The sequence below is a fragment of the Podarcis liolepis genome (assembly GCF_965112155.1).
Source record: "Podarcis liolepis genome assembly, chromosome: 4".
Lineage (NCBI taxonomy): Eukaryota > Metazoa > Chordata > Lepidosauria > Squamata > Lacertidae > Podarcis > Podarcis liolepis.
Genome location: NC_139558.1, coordinates 97915447 through 97939113, shown reverse-complemented (window position 1 = coordinate 97939113; position 23667 = coordinate 97915447). Strand labels below are relative to the sequence as shown.

The 23667-nt window shown below is 46.0% G+C and overlaps 1 protein-coding gene across 1 annotated transcript in view; it reads left to right on the top strand.

Moving 5' to 3' along the window:
- Window positions 1-894: 894 nt before the first annotated feature.
- The window catches only part of UVRAG (UV radiation resistance associated), an 87758-nt gene continuing 64985 nt past the window's right edge, over window positions 895-23667 (top strand). The window contains exons 1-6 of the mRNA XM_083499614.1: window positions 895-1493; window positions 12765-12882; window positions 16511-16545; window positions 18360-18521; window positions 19503-19577; window positions 22762-22847. Of these exons, the coding sequence (XP_083355740.1) occupies window positions 1416-1493; window positions 12765-12882; window positions 16511-16545; window positions 18360-18521; window positions 19503-19577; window positions 22762-22847 (554 nt within the window). The 5' untranslated portion in view covers window positions 895-1415. The remainder of the gene's footprint in view (window positions 1494-12764; window positions 12883-16510; window positions 16546-18359; window positions 18522-19502; window positions 19578-22761; window positions 22848-23667) is intronic.

The following is a 23667-nucleotide window of genomic DNA, read 5'->3' as shown; positions in this document are numbered from 1 at the left end:
TCCCTGCCCATTAAAAACACATTGAAACATTTAAAACACATTGCAGAACATCAGCAATAAAAACATAATTAAAAAGCATGCTGATAAACCCGCTAAGTGTCCCAATTTTCCAAGGACAGCCCCGGATTTACAGAAGCCATCCTGGTTTCTGATTTCATTCCAGAATGTCCTGCTTTTCCTTAGGACATCCTTATTTTCACTGGAGAAACATTGGATCGTATGGAGTTATGCGATCCTCGAGCAAGGAGAAAAGTAACTATTACAACTTTTAGAAGACATCTAAAGACAGCCCTATATAGAGGGTTTCTTTTTTGGGGGGAAAAATGTTTAATGTTTGATTATGCTTTTATTTATGTTGGACGCTGCCCAGAGTGGCTGGGGCAACCGAATCAGATCGTAGGGATATAAATAATAAAATTATAGTTGTGGTTATGATTATGGAATAGGACATCCCTATTTTCATCGGATACATTTTGGAGGGTATATACTGAGAGACAGCCTAATAATAAAATAGTCACCATAATACCAGTCACCACCCACTCACTTTCATATGCATAAATAAAGAAATGTGGTACTGATAAAGAAATGTGGTACTGTATAATAATAACACATGCAAATAATATTTATTGGCATGATTTTTAAACCCACAATTTATAAGGGGAGCGCCCTTTAAGAAGAAAAGATGTTATTGCCCTAGCGCAATGCATTGTGGGCCATAGCATCCCTAAGGCCTTCCTCATTTGTTGCTATGGAGACGGCCTCCCTGCCCTGCTTTTGTCACGTGACAAAACATAGAGCACGTGATGCATCTTTCCCCGCCCCTCCTATTCCATCCCCTCCCCCTCATCCCAGGCCGGAACGCCGTTGGCTTAACCGTCTTTCACCACGTACCCCCGCCGTCCTATCGCGAATGGCTTCTTAAGCCTTCGGTCCCGCCCCTTCCCGAGCCCGCCGACCAATGAGCTTCGGGCTCTGACTTCGCGGCTCTCAGGGCTTTTTGACAGAGGCGGCGTTTCCCCCCTTCAAAGCCCCGCATACAAACAGCGGCGTCGCGGACGTCGGCTTGGATGGACGTTGCTTGCGGGCCAATGAGAGCGCGGCGTGGCGAGCCGGAGCCCCTCCCCTCCTCCCGCTTGAGCCAATCGGCGGGCGGCGTGCCTCCGTCGGCGTCTTCCTCCGCGGTTCCCTTCTCGCCCAGCGGTGCGGGGCAGGAACATGGCTCCGTGAGGGAGCGAGCTATCGGTCTCGGGCGGTTGAGGAGGCCGGTGAGGCGTCGGCGACCGTTCCTTCCCCCACCCCGCCGTCATCGTTAACCCTTCTGTGCCCGACGGTGGCGGCGAGGACCCTGAGGGACGGGGCTCAATGCGCAGGCGCGAAGGCCGCTCCCGCCGGGACGCCCCCTGCGCCCCGCCAGCATGAGCCAGACCGCCGCCGTTCTCCCGCCGCCGGGCCCGGCCTCCCGCGCCCTCCATGCCGAGCTGCCCTCTCAGCAGGTGGGTCGCCGCCTGGGGTGGGGAGGGAAGAGGGGGGTTGCGTGTCCCGCCCCCCTTCATGGCGTGTGCACCGGGCAGGAAGAGGTTAATGGGCTCCGGTTTGGGGAGAAGGGCTTAGCAGCCTTGCAAGTAAGCTGGCGAAAGCGACTCGCCCGCACGGAAAGCCAAGGCTGGCTGGCTTCAGTCGGCAGAGCAGGAAAGTCTTCATCCCACAGCCACGGGTTCAAACCCCGCTTTGGGCAATAGGTTCCTGCATTGCAGGGGTTTGGGGCTAGATGGCCCTCGGGATCCCTTCCAACTCTTGTAAATCTAGTGGTCCCAAGTACTAAATTAGGGGTCAGCAAAGGTTTTCAGCAGGGGGCCGGTCCACTGTCCCCCAGACCTTGTGGGGGCTGGACTATATTTTGAAGGGGGAGAAATGAACGAATTCCTATGCTCCACAAATCACCCAGAGAAGCATTTTATATAAAAGGACGCATTCTACTCATGTAAAAACACGCTGATTCCTGGACTGTCCATGGGCCAGATTTAGAAGGAGATTGGGCCAGATTCAGCCCTTGGGCCTTAGTTTGCCTACCCATGTGCAGTGGTACCTCGGGTTACATACGCTTCAGGTTACAGACTCTGCTAACCCAGAAATAGTGCTTCAGGTTAAGAACTTTGCTTCAGGATGAGAACAGAAATCGCGTGGCAGCAGCGAGAGGCCCCATTAGCTAAAGTGGTGCTTCAGGTTCAGAACAGTTTCAGGTTAAGAACGGACCTCTGGAACGAATTAAGTACTTAACCTGAGGTACCACTGTAGTAAATGGTGTGCAGCCCTTCCGTTGGAGATTAGTTTGTATTATCATTGTAGGGTGAAGAAAATAAGGCTGGTATGAATGGAGGCTGCACTTGCACCACGCATTTGTTGATACTGCTTCTGCTAACTTCTTTGCAGTCATAAAAGCCTCCCAGACTGGTTTTCAACAATCAGAAATAAGGTGATTCCTATCCTAAGGCTTGCAATCTAAAAGAGAACACGAAAAGGAAAGCATTTAGAAGTGGAGGACCGGGGCGGGAAGTAAACGTAAAGTGTTCTCTATGACAAGGGGAGATGAAGCAAATTATATATGAAATCATTGTCTATGTATCCCTCCCACCCCAGCTTCTGAAACACTGGGCAAAAATAGGGGAGGGGTGTATTTTTGCATGCAGAAGTACCCAGTTTAAACCCATGGCATCTCCTGGAGAGCTGCTGCCAGTCAGTGTGGACAACTAGATGGACCCAATGGTCTGACTTGGTATGAGGAAGCTTCCTATCTTCATGCAGGGCTTCTTTGAATGACAGGGTATTTGTTATTAAATACCTTATGATTGTATTTTGCCTCTCAATAGGTGGTTTGTTATGAAAATGCCATTCGTTTGGATGATGCATGTTCTTTTACCATGCTGCTCTCCTGCCCTCCTTCAAGTGGAAAAAATTTTTCTTAACCAAAATTACCTGATTATAAAGGAAATGAGAGGAGAGCCATTTTTTTCTCCCTTTACTCTAACATTCTTCCTCCTCCCTCTTGTTTACTTGACGGATGGTTTTGTGAAGATCTTGTTGATGTGACTTGTGTGGTACTGTGAAGCTTGTTTGGAAAGGGACACGGAGCTTAAGCAAATCTGCAGTTCTTCTGTTTGATGGCTTACCTAAATATAGCATAGTGTGTTTGTAGCTTCAAAGCTCAGCTACTTTCAGCTATCTTTTTGAAGTTCTGCTTCAATCAGTGGTGGAAGGGCTCGGTGATCAGTGCAGTTTCTCAACACCGTCCTCTTGACATGTATTCAGTTGGCAGACTAAAGATATCTTTTTTCCCATTCTGTTGTTTGGAACATACTTTGTGAAATAGAATCTGCCACCTGGTGCCTTCATGCATGCTTTGAGAATGCATGTGTACCATTAAAAGTTTGCCAAGAGAGGAAGTAGATACATGGTACCTCAGGTTACAGATGCTTCAGGTTACAGATTCTGCTAAATAGTACCTCGGGTTAAGAATTTTGCTTCAGGATGAGAACAGAAATCGTGTGGCAGCAGCAGGAGGCCCCATTAACTAAAGTGATACCTCAGGTTAAGAACAGTTTCATGTTAAGAACGGACCTCCAGAACGAATTAAGTTCTTAACCCGAGGTACCACTGTACTGGTCAACTTGCTCTATGATTGATCCCACTTTCCTCCCTTACCTACTCCACAGTTGCAAGGATTTCATTTAAAGCTTGGGTGAGGAACCTGTTCCTCTCTAGGTTTTTCTGGATACCAGTGTCTTTCAGCCCTGGCCAGTTTTACATTGGTAAGGAATGATGGAAGTTGCAGTCCAGTAACATCTGAAGGGCCCTGAGTTCCCTATCCCTGATTTAAAGGATTAGGCAGAGTCTCTGCTTTAAAGTCTGGCAAGTCAGGTGTATGTTAGCTGCTTGGGTTTTGCTTTCAGATGCAGCACCTCTAGTATCTCCCTGACCATTGCTTATTATTTATGAGCCCTATTTCTGTGGCAGTCGTTAGTGTTAGTGAGGAGAGCCCAGGCACCCCGCTGCCCACGCCCACCCTGCGCAGGAGACTCCCGCGCAGTGAGAGGCGGAGACGATTGGGCGTCAGACAACTCTTATGTTGGCAGCGCTTTAAGAAACGCCCACAGACAGATTCTACGAGTGACTAAGGGCAGCCACGCTCAGGTGGGCTGTGCAGTCCGGGGGTTTAACCAGGCAAACTAATGCTCAAACGGAGCAGGATTACGCACAAGTAACTCCCAACCACTACACCCAGCTACCACTTTCTTGACCCACTATTGGCCTTGTCTGCTCAGTTTGTTGGAGCCTGTCTTCACATGCAGGGGAAGTCTCAAACTAGTTTGAGACCCACTGGCTTACCCTCACTTGGTTTAGCACAGTGTTTCCCAACCTTGGGCCTCCAGCTGTTTTTGAACTACAATTCCCATCATCCCTGACCACTGGTCTTGCTAGCTAGGGATGATGGGAGTTGTAGTCCAAAAACAGCTGGAGGCCCAAGGTTGGGAAACACTGGTTTAGCAGTCAAAGCCGTTTGTTGGGTGTGGCCACTGTCACATTCTGGCAGCTTCTAGGAGCCACAGGTGTGAGCTGAGTGCTGGGTGGAGGGACCAAAGGTGGACAAGCCACCCCAGAAGGAGCCCAACATGTCCCCCACCAGTGGCACTACCCCTCCCTGAACACCCCACTCAATAGCTGCTTGGTTAATATCTAGTTCTAACGATTAAGAACAAGCTGGAATTTCTGGGCCAGGAAATAGTTATAAACAGCATAAGGAATAGAGCAGTGTTTCCCAACCAGTGTTCCGCGGCACACTAGTGTGCCGTGAGACACCGGCTGGTGTGCCGTGGGAGGGAGGCGGGCGAGTCGGGCGGCGAGAGGCGGCGGCGGCGAGGATCCGCGTCGAGCCGGGGGCGGCTCCGCGGTGCTGGTGCCGAGCGGCGGGGCAGCGCGCGCAAAAGGGAGGAGCGCGAGACAGCGGAGGAGGAGGAGGCCGGCATGTCCGGGCAGCAGCAGCAACAGCAGCAGCAGCAACTCCCGGCGATGGCTCCTCCTCCGCCCGCTATCGCCGCCACCACCACAACAGCCGCCGCCGCCTCAGCTGCCGCCGTCCCTCAATCCCTCGCTCTGCTGCCTCCTCCCACCCCGGCAAGGGGAAGGGAAAAAACTTTCACTTTTGTGCGTCCCTCCCGGCGTGACGCTGCGCGCTGACGTCACGGGGCGGGGCTTTAATGGTGGTGTGCCGCGAGATTTTTTCCCGGTAAACAGGTGTGCCGTTGCCCAAAACCGTTTGGGAAACACTGGAATAGAGAATAACATAACGTCCCCAATTAGCCATTAGCATATTAACCTTGATGCTCACTTGGATTACATTTTGTTTACACTGCCAAGCAACAAACATTATTATAAGTAGTGAAGCATTAAATGTGTCTTTATATTAAAATGAATGTAAACTTCTGAACCTTAGGAGGTAATGAGGTTCTTACAGATCTTTGTTTTCCTATTGGCTGTGACTTGGGAGCCTAGTGGAACAAATCATCCCTATAGCCGCAATTCCCCTTGGAAGGATTTCAGTAAAAACGTTGGGAGCAGTCACGCTGCTGTCAGTTGATCTCTCAGAAGTTGCAGAGCTGCTTTCGGATGCTTGTTTGACAGATGTCATGCATTTCTACTTAAAAACACGGTTGCTTTCTCTTAGTTCTGGTTGAAGTGATCACAAGTCTTTGCCATCAAATGTAGTCTGAGCACAAGATGGATCTCTAAGGTTTGTTCACACATTCATCTTCACGTGTGGTAGCCATGCTATAATCAGCCAGCCCATGCTAACGTGGTTCTGAGAACACTTAAGACTCCTACATTTTATGCTCTGCTGTACAAACTGAACACAAGTACTTATACAGTAATTGCAACACCACTATACTACGCACAACGCTGAGATATGCTGACTTCAAAGGCAGATACAACAGTGTAAATATTTGAGATCTTCATCAGCTGCAACTATGGACCGTGAGTAGTTCTTGCACTCAAGCAAGTTAGCTTTCTGCACTGCCTCAACATTTCAAACTGATATCTGAAAGGGAAAGTGTTGCCTGTTATGTAAAAACCAGTACAGGTAATGGGAAAGAGAATACTGCTTGCATTAGAGCCACTTACCTTTGGTTTTTGTTTTTCCCCCAGTTGTGGATGGAACATGGTTTCTTGCATGTGGCAATGGATTTCATGTCCTTAGTATCTGTGGGGATTACATGTCTGTCTATTATAGAACTAGACATCTCTAAATTGATGTAGGCATAACTTTTGTGATTTTCTGCAGATATTGTTGTGGCTAGTCAAGGATTGCAAAATCCTTTGGCATAGGCGTTCTATTCTTGCGGTCAGCAGGTTGGAGCAGGACTAACTGTGATTGTCTGCTTAACATGGTAGTTAGAGCTTTTTCTTTGTTGTTTTTTAAGAAGCCCGTTAGTTTTAAAACAGGGTAGAACTTTTACCTGTTAAGTCCTCCTTTTTGTCTGCTGCTTGTTGGATAACAAGACTTTCAATATGTCATGTTGAAAGTGTTGGTGTACATGGAAGAATATAGTAAACTTTGCATTCTTGTATCTAGGGAGCTTTCATATCCCTTTATTTTTTCTGTTAACAGGAAATGAGATTTCATTCTAAATGCCTTCCGCTTGGCTGGAAATCGGCCAGTTTACTTACTTAACTTTTGAGTCCTGTAAATTTCTTCAAGCCATTAGCAGGTTTTGGACCAGAGGAGGTTTGTTTAAAAACTTAGCTTGTAGCTATGCCTGGAGCAAAGCACATTGATAGTTTTCTCAAACCTCACAATTGTACGATATCCAGACTTGTTTTGTTTTGTTTTCTGGTGTTTGTGAGGACAGCTGTCAAACTACATTGTAGGCCACAGAGAAAATTGTGTGGTTTGGCATCTGGGCAAGAGACTGTTTTTGACACAGGAAGGTGTGGGAGGCTTTTGGAATCTGTGGAATATATGAATAAACTCGTAGCTTTCTGCTAAAGCAGCTTTCCTAATTTTTCTATGAGTAGAAAGCAGGTATGACGTCCATATGTACCACTTTCATTTCCCTGCTAAGGTCTTTGCTTTAACCCAGCCAGATGGGCGGGCTACAAATAATAAATTATTATTATTATTAACTGCACTAATATTTGCATGTGGAAAATATGCAGCACAATCCTAGGCATGCTTCTACTGAAGTAGGCCCCACTTATTTAGGGTTGCATTTTGCGATAGTTCCTGCAACTTGGAGTTAGCATTTTTGAAAGCAAAAAGTGGACATTGCCGCCTTTCTGGGGAAAGGGTTCTGGCATTCCTAGTTTAGAATTGCAGCATCTTCTGTGAGTTGAACTTTCCTGCCAGTTGGGGCTTATTTGTACTTCTGTTCCTCTGGTCTGTTAAGATCCCTGGGATTTTGAAAGAAATAGTTGGGGCCATGTTAGAAACTCAGATATATCAACTAGGTGCCACATACCTCCTTAAGCCAGGGTTACAGTCGCCAGAACGGAATGCTTAGTTGCCATTTTGGGGCCAGACAGCTCAAAAGTTGTATTTTTCAATTCGACTTTTTAGTGCCCGAAATTCATTCTGATTGTGCAGATAAAATATAATGGATAGAATTCTGCAGGATGTGCTGCTAGTGTGTGAAAAGTCAAGAACCATGCACCTTCATAGTGGAGACATCAGCTGCCATCCTGGCACCTGGGCATCTTCACTTGGTTGCAAGTTGCCGATAAAAGGTAAAGGTAAAGGACCCCTGACAGTTAAGTCCAGTTGCAAACGACTCTGGGATTGCGGCGCTCATCTCGCTTTACTGGCCAAGGGAGCCGACGTTTGTCCTCAGACAGTTTTTCCAGGTCATGTGGCCAGCACAACTAAGCCGCTTCTGGCGAACCAGAGCAGTGCACGGAAACGCCGTTTACCTTCCCGCTGGAGCGGTACCTATTTATCTACTTGCACTTTGACGTGCTTTTGAACTGCTAGGTTGGCAGGAACTGGGACCGAACAAGGGGAGCTCATCCTGTCGCGGGGATTTGAACCACCGACCTTCTGATCTGCAAGCCCAAGAGGCTCAGTGGTTTAGACCACAGCACCACCCGCATCACAAGTTGCCGATAGGTAAAGGTAAAGGGACCCCTGACCATTAGGTCCAGTCGTGACCGACTCTGGGGTTGCGGCGCTCATCTCGCTTTATCGGCCGAGGGAGCCAGTGTACAGCTTCCAGGTCATGTGGCCAGCAGGTCTAAGCCGCTTCTGGCGAACCAGAGCAGCACACGGAAGCGCTATTTACCTTCGGCAAGTCCTAGGCTCTGTGGTTTAACCCACAGCGCTACCTGTGTCCCTCAAGTTGCCGATAGTCAGGTGCAAAATCCCCTTAGCGAATTCTGAATGCTGAGTTGGAGTGGACTTTGCCGGTTTCCTTACTTCTTTCTCCAGGAGAGAAAGCAAATGCTCCAACATGACTCTGATACTGCAGCAGTCAACACATTTGACACTAGTATGAGGCTTCTGGTCGTTGTCTAGCACAATTCATGAGGAAACATGAATTGAAGGAGTTGGCTACTATGATGAGAACTTTGATTGTTAATTCACCCGAAATGTAGTGCACTTTTATCAGCAAACACCTATACAGTGGTACCTCAGGTTAAGTACTTAATTCGTTCCGGAGGTCTGTACTTAACCTGAAACTGTTCTTAACCTGAAGCATCACTTTAGCTAATGGAGCCTCCTGCTGCTGCCGTGCCGCTGGAGCACGATTTCTGTTCTCATCCTGAAGCAAAGTTCTTAACCTGAAGCACTATTTCTGGGTTAGCGGAGTCTGTAACCTGAAGTGTATGTAACCTGAAGCGTATGTAACCTGAGGTACCACTGTACAAAGTAACAGTTACAGTTTTTCAGAGCTGCATTATGAACTTACCCCTACAAAGCCACAAAGAAAGTTCAACAAGAATGTTTAGTAGCTCAATATTAAGTGTCATTTAAACTAAAGCTATTTTCAGTTAGTCTAGACAGTTGTCCTTAATTCCAGGAAATAAGTTCTGCAACTCTGCAGGATTAAGTGGTAAAACTGGGTGGCATGATGTTTGCTTTTCTTATGTAGTGGCTACGAAGACATTTTGGCACAACATAAAAGCACGAGAGGGAGCTTAGCATTGTGGCTCAGGAATTCTTTGTGATTGCAATGGGGAAACCTCTGTGCCTTTAGGAATGGGGACCTTTGTGTGCCAGTGAGAAGCAGGTTCCCTGAGTTTGGTTGGTGCATTCTGGTCTGTCTACCCTCCTTCCTTTCAGATAGTGTTTAATCAAGAGGTGCTGGGGTTGAACTTAGCTGTCCGTCATAACCTTCAGCAACCTGGGTACCAGTTGGTGTACTATACTTCTGCATGCTTGAATCCCTAGAAGATCTAAATATTCAAATTGTGTTGCCTTAAAAGTTGTGGGGTTGGAAACTTGTTTTTGACAACTTAAACTTTTTTGAACAGTGATTGAGGTCTTCAAACAAGCAAGGAGGTAGGCTGTAGTAGTGCTGTCCAGGCTTTGTTGGTAAATCTGTTTTATAATTCTCATGTCCAAACCTTCTATAACTAATTTAGAAAAATCACACAAAGAGATTAAGGTTAAAATACCAAATTCTCAGCATGCACTGTGCATTAGAAATATTCTAATAGGCAATAAAATTAATCAGGAGTATGAAGCATAATGAAATTAATACACGCAAAGAAGGACCAGTTGAGAATATTAATATCCATGGCAACACTGGCTAATTCGTTTTTCTTCAGATGCAATCACATTTTGCACATCAAGCAGAAGACAGGACAGATAATGTTCCATAATAATTGCAGCTAAACCATTCTGTACTACTTAGCTATTTGATAACCACAATTTGTGCCCTGTGGAATTTCACCATGCATTGTTCCAGTCAGACTTCAGATTCAGGCACATTACAGTGGTACCTCAGGATACATACACTTCAGGTTACAGACTCCGCTAACCCAGAAATAGTGCTTCAGGATGAGAACAGAAATCGGGCTCCGGCGGCGCAGCAGCAGCAGGAGGCCCCATAGGCTGAAGTGGTGCTTCAGGTTAAGAACAGTTTCAGATTAAGTACGGACCTCCGGAACGAATTAAGTACTTAACCTGAGGTACCACTGAACATGGTGCTAGTTGTCAGAGTGGTAGGGAAAGCTTGTCAACCAGTAACATGGGCAGCTTAAAGATGTCAGTCTGTGGTGTGGTGTTAGTCATGGATCAATTGCAGGCTCAGATATTCTCCAGGCTTCCCTTGTCCGGCATCCGCATCCATCCAGTGCAGAAAGAGTTTTTTGTGTTGATAGCCTCTGCATTTTACAGATGAGGGAACATTGTGTTTACTACAGCTGAATTACAAAGAAAGCGCTCCGTCTTAACTTTTCAGCTTCAGGTCCTCGTAGCCTGCCAAATGGTGACTCTAGTGTAATATGAACAATACAGGGGAAATGCCTGGAAAAATCTGATACTTCAAGGCATAAATTGCCAAAGAAGATACCCCAGAAGCTTCTCCAGCACTTATTTTGTAAGCCTATATGTTGCTTCTGGAATCCTCTTCATGAGATTATAGGAGTTCTGAGTTCACCCTCTGCAGATCGTACGCCCCACCAGCTCTCTGAAGCTGGGTAATCCCCCTTCTGTTATTCTGGAACACTTCGTTGAAACCTGGTGGTGGAAAGTGAGGACAGAGTAGTTCAGGAAATGGTTTGAGGAAGTGGCAACCCCTGAAAGGAGAGCCTTGAAGCGTAGGTAGGAGATAAGCTTGAGGGTCTGAAAGGGTTTGCAGTTCTTATGTGAGGTTCCTCCAGGCAAAAGTCAAAAGAGAAACGGGACTCTGTTACTTGTAGGTCACCAGTTGAGCGCAGCCATATGTAGACAATGGCCGGAGACCGCAGAGAAAAAAGGCATTCCTATCCATATTGTGCTTCTCATTTGTATGCAGCATCTTTCAGATCGTACCAGGTGTGCAGGGATGTGTGTGAAATACTAATCTTTTCCTACCACTGTGGAAAGTAACACAACAGCTGAAGGAGGTAGGGGAAAGTGACTGTGGCACAGTGCTGTTGAAAAAAGCTGTTAATTCCTCTTAAAGCTCAACCAGACTTCCTTCTGTGCTGTGCTTCTAGGCACAGGTCCAGGCACAAGTTCAAGTGGGATTTTTTGTTGTTGTTCTCCCGGTGCTTTCTCTGGGAAAACCCGTGTTATACCGCTGATTCAGAACAAATGGCATTCAGATTTTCCATGGACTGCCGTTAGCATGGTAAAACACAGAGTTTTCCTGGGAAGGGTGGTGCAACTAGAAGTGTGGACGAACCCCTACTCTGCAACATCCTGGTGGTTCCGTCCTTGTGTACATAGAAAACAGACAAAATAGTTCTTCTGCTCTTTGGCTTATTTCAGCTTCAGTGTTGGTTTGTGAGATGCACCCGGGGTGGCTAATGTTTTCAGTAAATGTGCAGCAAGTCAAGTCCACTGGGGCTGAGAGTGCCGCTCTGATAATTGGCACAATTCTCTAGTCTAGGGTTAGCCAGTGTGGTACCCTTCTGATGTTGCCTCACTACAACTCACATCATTTCTGGCCCTGATAAGGAATGTTTGGCAACATTTGGGTATGGTTGGTGGCACTCTTGAGGAACCCTAAGAAATTTGAAAACCTGTGAGAAGTTGAAATCCTGTGCTTCAGTACTTTAAGGGAAAATTAGAGGTCAAAGAGGTGTACGGTGCTGTGAAACATGCTAAAGTTAGGAGAATAAAATTACGTTTTACTTGGATAAAAATTCAGTTTTTACATGTTGAATGAATTGCGTCGCGAGTTCCCGCCTCACCCCTCCAGAAATAAAGACATGAGACACAAGAATTCGAGTTAATGGGTCAAATTAGGCCACAACTTTATTGATTACAGAAATTGAGCGGTATTGGCTTACGCATTGGTCCTAACAACTAACCGGCTGCAACCCGTTTGCTTGAAGACCGGTAAGAGTTAACCACCAGTAGGGGGAGTCCTGCTGAGGCACGTCAACTAGGAGCTCCCCCCGGAGTTACCACTTGGGAGCATGCTGTAGGCCCACACCTCCATAGGCTTAGGACAAGGCCACACCCCCCCGGAATCCTTTATCAGATTACCCTTTGTTTCGGGGGAAGGTGATGGTGCTGCCTTCCCCCCCTCATCTGCATAACAATAGAAAATACCCACACCAATGCCTAACCGCCAATACCGCGGAGTTGTGACAGATTGCTACGAGGTAGGCGAAAACCAAGTGGCCGGTGCCAATCTGCCAAATGGAAAAATTCCTACCAGGCCCCTTGACGGCGACCGACTGGAGTCCATAGCAACGTCAGAGAGCCTAGTCTAACGGGTGGGAGGGAAGGGGAATTAATCCTAGCTGGCTGCTGCGCGGAAAAGAGGGAAAGCCTCGGCCGTGCCAGACCTAAGAGCAGCGAGGCTACGCCCCCCCAGGCCAGCTGATTGGCTGGCCCGTGGATGACGCGCCCGAGGCTTCCCTGGCATTGCGGGGGCTGAAGCCAGCCCCCGCGAGTGTGGGGAGGGGCGTGAAGCCCGCAACCCCACCTCCTCTCTAGCTCAGAAATGGCTTTACGTAACGAAGACTCCTAATTTTCTTATAATGTATGTTGTGCATTTTCATCATCATGCTTATGTTGCCACTTCCATTCTTAAAATTTTGTTAATGTTTCTTTACAGCGGCGTCTTCGTCACCTGCGGAACATAGCAGCACGGAACATTGTTAATAGGAATGGCTATCGTCTCCTGGACACCTACTTTACTCTTCACTTGTGTAATAATGCAAAGATATGTAAAGGTACATGTAAGCCAGTTCCCATAATTTCTCTCTCTCTTTCTTTGTCCTTATATGATCTAATCACAGTTTTCCAAACTTTTCATGTTGGTGGCGCACTTTTTAGACATGCATCATTTTGCGACACAGTAATTTAGTTTTACTAACAAGCCGGAGGTTAAACTAACCCCTTATAAGAGCGTTCGCATGACTCACCTACACACTGCAGCCGACACGCTAATGTGTTGTGACACTCAGCTTGGAAAGCTCTGCTCTAGGTTAATGCTTAGGCTGAAACTAGATAGTATGGTAATGTCTGCTGGTGCAAATCAGTTCACGTGACATGATTGCAGCATGAATTGCACTTTGCAAGGGGCAAGCAAGGAAGTAAAAGAGGGGAAAACCACAGTAGGAAAACAATACTTTGTCCATTACAGGCCAGGGGAGAGCAGGAGAAGGATGTTTGGGGTGGCTGGTTTCATCATCTCTCGTTCCTTATCTCTTGTTCAGTTTTGGCTTGACATTTATGGTGACATCTTGGCAGAGCTAGTGTCTTGGTCTGCTCAGTACTTATTCTTGGTCTCAAAATCTTGGTCTCACAAGGCCAAAATTGATTCAAAGGAGGAGGGAAAATAAGTCTCGCTATGTGTGTGTATGTGTTCTTAGGGAGTTGATGCTGTTTGGGCTAGAGAAAGTATAGGAAGTGTTGAATCCTGATCAATGAGGTTTTAGACTTTCCTAATCTTTGAAAGAGAAACTTTTTAAAAACTTAAATCCTTCAAATTCTGCTCTGATTGAACTCTGTACTTTGCAACCCAAGTCCGTTTTACTAATCCCCAAGAAACCTTATAGCTTGATCCCTCTCAAGAGCCACAGTAGTAGCTACAAAAGGATTAACAGATGCCCATATACCGCTTAGTGTACGATGTCTTTGGGTGTTTACATCTTCTGTTTCTGTGTTCTGATCTTCCTTCCTCTGTATACTGGCAAGTAGATGAAAGTTCATCAAGCTGTTGCAGGCAGCTGCAATTCGCTTTCCTGGCTGCTGTGGACACAAAGAATTTATGCCGTGCCACCCCTGTGCCTCTGACCTGTCCCCAGACTCTGCCCAGTCTTTCTTAATATTTTTCTAAGGTGCTTATCTCCATGGTAGCTAAGCTTTGAACTACCATTAAGAATCCAGAATATGACCTCAGTGCTTGTGTTCATAGTCTTTGCCGCTGGATTCTGTGGCAGGATTGAGGACTAAGTATTCCCACTCACACCACCTCTCACACTGAAGAACCGAAAGATAAGGGACTGGAGCTGCTGAGGCAGTAACCCTAGCAGTTTGTCCTTTTAAAGAGACTCTTCCTGAACTATCTTTTCAATTCAGGGTGGAGGAGCTACTTTTTTCAAAGCCTCAAAAATGATACTGAAGTGAAGCTAGGAAATTATTCCAGGGATTGTTCCTCTTGGAATGCTTACTTTAAGCAGTATTTGAAGAATATGTTGCAATGTCATCGTTTGACATTTTGGATAAATTTGATTCCCCCCTTCCTAAAATACAATAATGTAGCATGCTTATATTTGGAGCTGAAAAGATTCAGTTTCTGCACATGGAAAATGTAAATGTTTTGCTCAGAAAAAGTAGAAACAGTGTACGTTTTGCATAGTAGTGTCAGGATCACTTGCTTCATTATAAACTCCCATTTTTATATTTATTTTTGCAGATTTTTCCATTCCACCAAGTAGGCATGTGGTAAAATAGTATGGTGTAGAGTGTTGGACCTGAAAGATCATATCTTGGCCATGCACTCACTCTAATAATAATAATAATAATAATAATAATAATAATAATAAATATAATAATAATAATAATAATAATAATAATAATAATAATAATAATAATAATAATAATTTATTATTTATTCCCCAGCCACTCTGGGCAGCTTCCCCCCCAAAAAAAATTAAAACAGTGCAATACATCAAACAATAAAAGCTTCCCTAAACAGAACTGCCTTCAGATGTCTTCTAAAAGTCTGGTAGTTGTTGTTCTCTTTGACATCCGGTGGGAGGACGTTCCACAGGGCGGGCGCCACCACCAAGAAGGCCCTCTGCCTGGTTCCCTGTAACTTGGCTTCTCTCAGTGAGGGAACCGCCAGAAGACCCTCGGTGCTAGACCTCAGTGTCTGGGTAGAAGGATGGGGGTGGAGACGCTCCTTCAGATATACTGGACCGAGGCCAGTATATCTGAAGTATATCTAACTTCTGGTTCCTTAGAGAACAATCCTATGCTGCTCGTTACGATGGCTTTATATTATCTCCAGCATTGGAGACAGTATGCTCCTGAATACATAGCTGGCATGCACAAGTGGGAGACATCTGTTGCCCTTTTTCGTGGCCACTGTGAGAACAGAATGCTGGACTAGAGAGGCCTCTGGTCTCATTCAGCAGATCTGCTCTTATCCATATTTACTCTTAACACAGTCCCACTGTGTTAAATGGGCATTTCTCCTAGGTAAATCTGTATACAGTGGTGCCCCGCAAGACGAATGCCTCGCAAGATGGAAAACCCGCTAGACGAAAGGGTTTTCCGTTTTTGAGCTGCTTCGCAAGACGATTTTCCCTATGGGCTTGCATTGCAAGACGAAAACGTCTTGCAAGTGTTCCGATTTTCTTTCGCTTTCCCCCCCTTTTTCTAAGCCGCTAAGCCACTAATAGCCTTTTAGCCGCTAATCCACTAAGCCTTTAATAACCGCTAATAGCCTTTTAGCCGCTTATCCGCTAAGCCTTTAATAGCCGCTAAGCCTTTAATAGCCGCTAAACCGCTAATCGCGCTAATCCGCTAAGCTGCTAATAGGGTTGCTTCGCAAGACAAAAAAAAAACCGCTAGACGAAGAGGCTCGCGGAACGGATTAATTTCGTCTTGCGAGGCACCACTGTAGGTTTTCAGGTTTAATCTGTTTCCTCAAATTAAAAAAAATAATAATGTGACAAAAGTGGGTAGGGGTTTTTGTTCCTAGTAGCCAAATAATTTTAGTTTAAACTAACGTCTGGCTCAAGCAAATGAACATTCTTCTTTGAGGCACTGCCTGCCTTCTGGAATAAAAGCCAAGCAACTGTTCTGCAGTAGTATTTAAGTTTGCAGACCTAGTATTTAAGTTTGTAGACCTAGAATGAACCTAATTCCAGTGCTCTGTGCCTGCATGCCTATTTTTTTTTTATTTTAAACCTAGGCATTTGCAGCTCCTGAAATATATTTGTAAAAGCGGACTCTTACTTAGGCTTCTAGTGCCCCCTTCCCCGTCCACATTGAATCCTGCAGGTTTGTCTATTTACACTGTGTTCAGCCTACCAGTTCCTTTCTCTTTTTGGTGCCATCATAATGTGGCAGCGATGGATTTTCTGACCGCCTGTGTTTCCCATTCCCCTGGCACCATGTTCCCCTTGTTCATAGTCAGGGCAGCTTATTTTCCATAAGGGTCATTCATTATTATTTTGAACGAATCCTTATTAAGTTTCTCCCTAGAATAAAATAATTTTTTTGGTATGTGAGTTACCTTTCATACAAATTTAAAAATCTTTTCCCATAGTGTAAGTATCTGCTCTGTATCCCAGACCTGCACAGTCTGATCTCTAATGTTCTCTTTAATTTTGTTTCCTTTTCTAGAATTTTATAAGAGTGAAGTGATAAAGAATTCTCTGGTAAGTTGCCTTCACTGCGAGGCTTCAGCAAAGTTCCAGATTAATCTTTTCTCCAAAATGTCTAGATATTTGAGTGAAACATTGTTCAAACTGTCTCAATGTTTCCATTTGGCATTACGTGCAAATTGGCAAGCTGTGTGCGTCGCTGCGTTAAACCGGAGACTGGCATTAGTTTTTTTAGGGCAGCTGAACGAGGCTTTGTTTCCTGTCATGTAAACACAGAGCTGCTTCTGGTCAGAGTTTAAAACACTGTTAAAACTTGCGATAAACGTTTGGCGACTGTGCATGCTGCAAGGAGTGATCTTCTGGCAATCTCTTCTCTAAGCTGGCTTTAGATTTTCCTTTATAAGCATGAATATCATAGTGATGTCAAAGGATTGATAGGCCCTGTTCACCAACTGGAGTGTCCCACCAAGAGTGGGGGAACCCAGGATCCTGCCTACCTGCCAGTCACATCCAATTCACCACCTATACAGTCATACCTCAGATTACGAACGCTGCGGGTTGCGCGTTTTCGGGTTGCGGACCGCGCCAAACCCGGAAGTACCGGAACGGGTTACTTCCGGGTTTCGGCGTTCGCGCATGCGCACAAACGCAAAATGACGTCACGTGCATGCGCAAAAGCACCGAATCACGTCATGCACGTGCGCAGAGGGTTGTGAACACTGCGGGTTGCGAATGTGCCTCCCGCACAGATCACGTTCGCAACCCGAGGTATGACTGTATTCAGGGAAAAACCCAAAACAAACACAAAATACCATATTTTTCGCTCCACAAGACACACTTTTTTCTTCCTAAAAAGTAAGGGGAAATGTCTGTGCGTCTTATGGAGTGATTGTGTGGTCCCTGGAGCTGAATTGCCCAGGGGTGAAAAGCAGATTGTGCTTTTTTCTTTTTTTTTTTGAAAGATGGAAGTGGGTGTTGAAACAAAGCCGCTGATCGGCAAGCAATCGGGAGCGAGATGAGGGATGCTAGCAATAAAGGAGGCTGCCTGGGAGGGGGGAGGTAAAACCCTGTGGATCCTCAGGATTTTTACATTGGGTCACCCCAAATTCAGCATCAGATCACATAGCATGTCCATGGGTGCAGCCTGCACAAAAAACACACGCGCATACACTGTTTCGTGGGGCCGCAATGGCGCAAAAACATGGTTACGAAGCACATGGATCCTCAGGATTTTTGCATTGGGCTACCCCAAACTCACTGTCAAATCATATATCATGTCTGTGGCCACAGCATGAACCACAAAAATCATACATCCACTGTTTTCGTTCAGAATATTTTTTTTCTTGTTTGCCTCCTCTAAAAACTAGGCGTCTTATGGAGCGAAAAATATGGTAGGCTCCAGAGAAGAGAAGCAAGCAAGCAAGCGAGCAATCAAACACACACACACACACACACACACACACACACACACACACACACTTCCCTTCCTTCTTTTCCTGGGGTTTTTTGTTGCTGCCTTCCCTTTCCCTCCCCTGCCTATCTGTTCCCTCCTCTTCAGCCACCTTAATCTGTTCCTTTCAGAGCGTTTTCCCTCCCAGTTCGCTTTCTGCTCTAGGGCCTATCTTACTGTAGAAAACTAGAGAGTTGTGTGTGTGGAGTACAGAAACTTCATGGGCATTGGAAGCTTTCATAGGCACCATTGCATGGCTGTGTTGGGGCTGCCAGATAGAGCACATTCTTTTAAAAGCATTGGACTAAATGAATCAACGGTCTGTCTGTCTTGGTATAAGACAGCTTAATGCATGGTCAGGTAAAACCTCGAACATTTTCAGTGTACTGTAGCTGTCTCTCTCGTTTCGCAACAACAGAACCCGACATGGCGAAGTCTTGACTTTGGTCTTATGCCCGATCGCCTCGATACGTCCGTTTCCTGCTTTGTGGTGAGGATATGGGGTGGCAAGAATGACACCCATCAGCTGCTGATAGAGTGGAAGGTCAATCTCGATGGACTCAGATATGTGGGCCAGCAGGTAAAATAAAAACATGCTGCTTTTACCATGGGTTGGCTAGTTAGAGGAAGTTTCAGCAGACATCTGTTCTGGTTGGGCTATCTCAACAGATCTCCTAAGTATCATTTTAAGGACAAAGTTAGTAAATGCTGGACAAAATTGTAATAGGACAGTGAGATTCTGTTGCTCATCTTGACAACTGACCCACCGCACTGGTGAATGGTCGACTTAATCATGGTTCAGTAATTTTACACTTTGCCAGATTTCAAAAAATTAGCCTTCATGTTTACTGCAGTGTTTTGTATCTTCTTCTTTTTAAAAAAAGAATAATACTTTATTTAGAATTCAACAATAACAAAGGAAAAAAACACAGTAACTGCTACATCAATTCATTACAATTAACCAATTTTAACAATATATAAATAGTAATAGAAAAATTACACATCATCACTTTTAACTTACTGAAGTTTTCATATTATACTTTTATCTCTTTTTTAACAAATCAAAGAGAGAAAGACCAAGAAAGGAGGCACAAAAAAGAAAAAAGAGGAAGAAGAAGGGGAAGTGGGGGAAAGGAAAAAGAAAACATAGTAGAAATAATAACACAATGAGTCTAATCGGAAGTCAAATGTGTTTATTTTGTTTCATTTTGTATCGTCTTTTGAGACTAACCTTTTTAGTTTTGTTTTTTGGATTTAACTTTTGTGAAGTAGGCTCGGACCCAGGAAAACCTAGGCTGCGATTTTTATTTCTTTTTAGTCTTTTAAGTTGCCACAATACTTGCTTCTGTGTTTGCGTTTTGTGACATTTGGTCCGGGAAGTGAATGCCTGGGACCATATACCACATTCCTCTCCTCTCTGTTGGGCAGATGGTGACCTTGGATAATTGAAGGAAGTCTGTAAACTGATTATTCCTGTAATGAATGTTACCTTAACTGCTAGGAGAACTAATGAAATTCAAAATCAAGTTCACTGAATCTATGGCACTGTTTTAATTAACAGATACATGCTCGTAGCCCAAATGAAATTATTTTTGGGCTGAACGATGGCTATTATGGAGCCTCATATGAACAAAAGGTAAGGCTACATATATTGTATATGTCATTAGTGTTGTATATAGGCTTCAGTTTTTCACATGGGTGCTACAGCTAAGCCACAGATTGGAATCTACATAGTAATCCCTCTAGGGAAGACCACCTCAGTTACCATTAAGAAATACCGCATTTTTCGCCCTTTAGGGCGCACCGGCCCATAGGGTGCACTTAAATTTTTTTTGGGGGGGGAATAAAGAAAAAAATATTATTCCCCCCCCCCGAGCCCCAAAGAGCAAAGAAGCCATGACAGTGAGCGGGATGGATCCCGCTAGCTGTCCTGGCTTCATTTTTAGCCTCGGGGCTGGGGGTCCGGGAGTGAAGGCGAGGTTGCGCAACCTCGCCATCGCTCCCAGAGCTTGCGGGGCTGGGGAAGCCCAAGCTTTCCCCGACCCCAGCCCCCAGAACGGGTCCGGGAGTGATGGCGAGGTTGGGCAACCTCACCAACGCTCCCGGAGCTTGCGGGGCTGGGGGCGGGTGAAGCCCGAGCTTCCCCCGACCCCAGCCCCCAGAACAGGCTGCTATCCGCAAGCCTTGGGAGCCCGGCGGGAAGTCGTGCTGGGCTCCCAAGGCTTGCGGAGAGCTGCCCGAAGCCTGGGGTGTGCCGTGCTGCGATCCCCGGGTTTCGGGCTGCAGGCTGCTGTCCGCAAGCCTTGGGAGCCTGGCGGGAACTCCCGCCGGGCTCCCAAGGCTTGCAGATATCTCCCTGAAGCCTGGAGAGCGAGAGGGGTCGGTGCGCACCGACCCCTCTCGCTCTCCAGGCTTCAGTGAAAGCCTGCATTCGCCCCATAGGACGCACACACATTTCCCCTTCATTTTGGGAGGGGAAAAATTGCGTCCTATAGGGCGAAAAATACGGTAAGTCTGGTGGTTAGGCATGAATATAGCACGCCTCTCTGGGTGACAGTTCAGAGAGCTGAATACCATATTGGCCTGAATATAAGCCTCACTTTCCCCAAAAAATCCGACCGTGAAAAGTTAAAGTGTGGCTTAAATTCGTGACCTTACAAAAACTGTCTTTTACGATATCGCTGCTGAAACACACATATGGTAAAACGGAACGGGTGTGAGTGCCTGCGGAATTTTAAGGGAGCAGCTTACATTCGGGTATTGTCCTTTTTTTTCTTTCCCCGCCTTGAATTTTAAAGGTGTGGCTTATATTCGGGTGCGGCTTATATTTGGGCCAATACGGTATTTCTTACAATTATGTGTGACGGCTACTGGATAGAAGTTTCTGGCCTTTCTACCTGTGGGGTGGATCTTGCCAAAGTCACCCGATCAGTTTACGAAGGCAGGGTTAGCATAATGCACTGTATTCACAGCTCCCCAGGGAGATAATTTTGATATATTTTACCTTTTGGAAGATCATGGGTTTCAGACAGTTTTGTTGAGCTGCTTTTAATCAAAAGTGGAATTTGGAGACTTCCTACAGCTACTAATTAAATGAATGGGTGCGTATGGGTGTACTTGCTCATTACATTTGGAATCTGAAGGGGAGAGCCAAAGGCCCATGTTAAGATCTGTGGAGATTGTGAACATAGAAGCATTTCCAGTTTGCGGAGCACTAAACTTCCACTTCAAAATGCAGCTACAATCCTTGGGCAAGCTGTTCTTATTTTATAGCTTATGTAAAATTGGGGTTGGAGGAGCTGTGGGAATAAAAAAAGAAGACGTAGGGCTGAGCGAGCTGGTATGAGCCTCGTATATACCGTATTTTTCGCTCTATAAGACACACTTTTCCCCTCCTAAAAAGTAAGGGGAAATGTGTGTGCATCTTATGGAGCGAATGCAGGCGGGAGGCTCTGTTCAGCGCTCCCTTTAAAGAGCGGCGGAGTGTGTGTGCAGCTCTTGGGGGCTTTTTCCCCAAGGAGGCAGAAGGGCTGCCCTTCTCCCTCCTTGGGAAAAGCCCCCAAGAGCCACACACACACACTGTGCGCTCTTTAAAGGGAGTTCGGCTCTTGGGGGAGCCTTAGCCACGCGCAGCCTCTTGCGGGCAGGGGATGAAGGCTCCCCTTGCCCGGGAGAGGTTGCGGGCGGCCAAGCAAGAAGCCAGGACAGCCAGCGGGATCGCAGGGATCCTGCTGGCTGCCCTGGCTTCTTGTTTAGCTGCCCGCAGCCTCCACAGCCGGGAGAGGCTACACGCGGCTAAACAAGAAGCCAGGACAACGCAGTGCTCCCTCTAGCTGTTCTAGCTTCGCACGGCTATTGGCTTTTGCGGGAGATGCACGGCTCTGTCCCTTCCCAGAAAAGCCCCCAAGAGCCGTGCTCCCTTTAAAGAGTGCACGGCTCTTGCGGGAGGTCAGGGGAAAGCCAGTAGGCTTGCTTTCACTGAAGCAAGGAAGGCAAGAGGGATGGGTGTGCACTGATTCCGCTTGCTCTCCTGGCTTCAGGGATAGCCCCTCAAGGCCTCCTGAGCGAAGATGGAGGAGCGCTCCCTCTTAGCTCAGGGTGCTTTGCGTTGCTTTCTTATTTCTTGTTTTCCCTAAAAACTAGGTGTGTCTTATGGTCCGGTGTGTCTAATAGTGCGAAAGATACGGTAACTGAGAAAGAAAGTTGTATGATAAAGCTTGGAGCATTTTCAATAGCCTTATTTTATTATTGGATGTGTGGTTCCCCCTTCAAGTGGTCCCTATGTTGTATTGAATATGGGTGTAGCTTCCTGGCTCAGCAGCATGTGGGGATTTTTTCAGAAGCAGTGAGCAGTTGGGCTTTGGAGAGATTCCTCTGCTATTGACTCCTTCATTTATGCCCTACCATTCCCAAGCACTTTCTTCTCTGGTGGGAAAATACTTGCAGCCGGGGGAGGGAGGCAGGAATTACACCATTGCATATATTGATCAGCTAAGCAGATTAAAAAGGGAAATTCTTTCCGCGCTTTCCTTAGGCAGCATGGGAACTGCTGTTTATACTTAAGCTGCAGATAATTAATTTTTCCCCTTGAACTCCCTTTTTGGCCTGGTGGTGCCTTATAGGGCTCGTTTCAAAGAAGTGTTTTCATTTAGCAACTGAGATAAGCATAAGAGGTGGGCAGTCTTAAGCAGATGACTTCAAGATACCTAGATACCCTTGTGGAAGGGGAAAAAAAATGTAAAAAGGCCTTTAATAGGGAAATGGGACCTAATTTCAGTGTTATAAAAAGCAATTAATCAGCTAACCTGTTTGCCTTTAAGGGCCTCTCAGGAACCCAGAAGAATAACCTCCTCCAGGTGGATCAGAACTGTGTCCGCAACTCATACGACGTCTTCTCTTTGCTGAGGTAACTCATTTTAAATCCTGAAATAGAATTGTTGGCACAGATAGTGATATAAAAAGCATCACTGTCAGTAGGCTGAACGTGCATAGCTTTTCAAGAGGTTTCCCCATCATGTCCATTCTTGTGCATATAGCATTGTTGTGAAGACGCCTGGATGGTGATTCTCAACTCCTAGTACAGTGGTACCCCGCAAGACGAATGCCTCGCAAGACAGAAAACTCGCTAGACAAAAGAGTTTTCCGTTTTGGAGGTGCTTCGCAAAACGAATCTCCTATGGGCTTGCTTCGCAAGACGACAATGTCTTGCGAGTTCCTGCTGTTTTTCCCCCCTTTTTCCTCCCCTTTTTCTAAGCCGCTAAGCCGCTTATCAGCTGATCTGATCAGCACATAAGCCGCTAAAAGCCGCTAATAGCGCTAAGCCGCTTATCAGCTGATCCGATCAGCAGATAAGCCGCTAAAAGCCTCTAATAGCGCTGATAGCGCTAATCCGCTAATCCTTCAATGGGCTTGCTTTGCAAGACGAAAAAAAACGCTAGACGAAGAGAATCACAGAACGGATTCTTTTCGTCTTGCGAGGCACCACTGTACATGATCTTGGAAAGTCTAACCTTGATGCTCCTTAGGATTACTGCAGACCTGTTCTTTCTACAGTAAAACTTTGAGAGAGTTGTGTTTACTGTGGGTGGAGTTAACTGGTGAAGATTTTCCCACCACCACCACTGGAAGAAGATGGAAATGTCATACTAAAACGAACAGTGTGGGGGGGGGGGGGGATGGCCTGTGTTAGCACAAGACCAGCTGTGCTTCTCAGATGAATAGTAGCC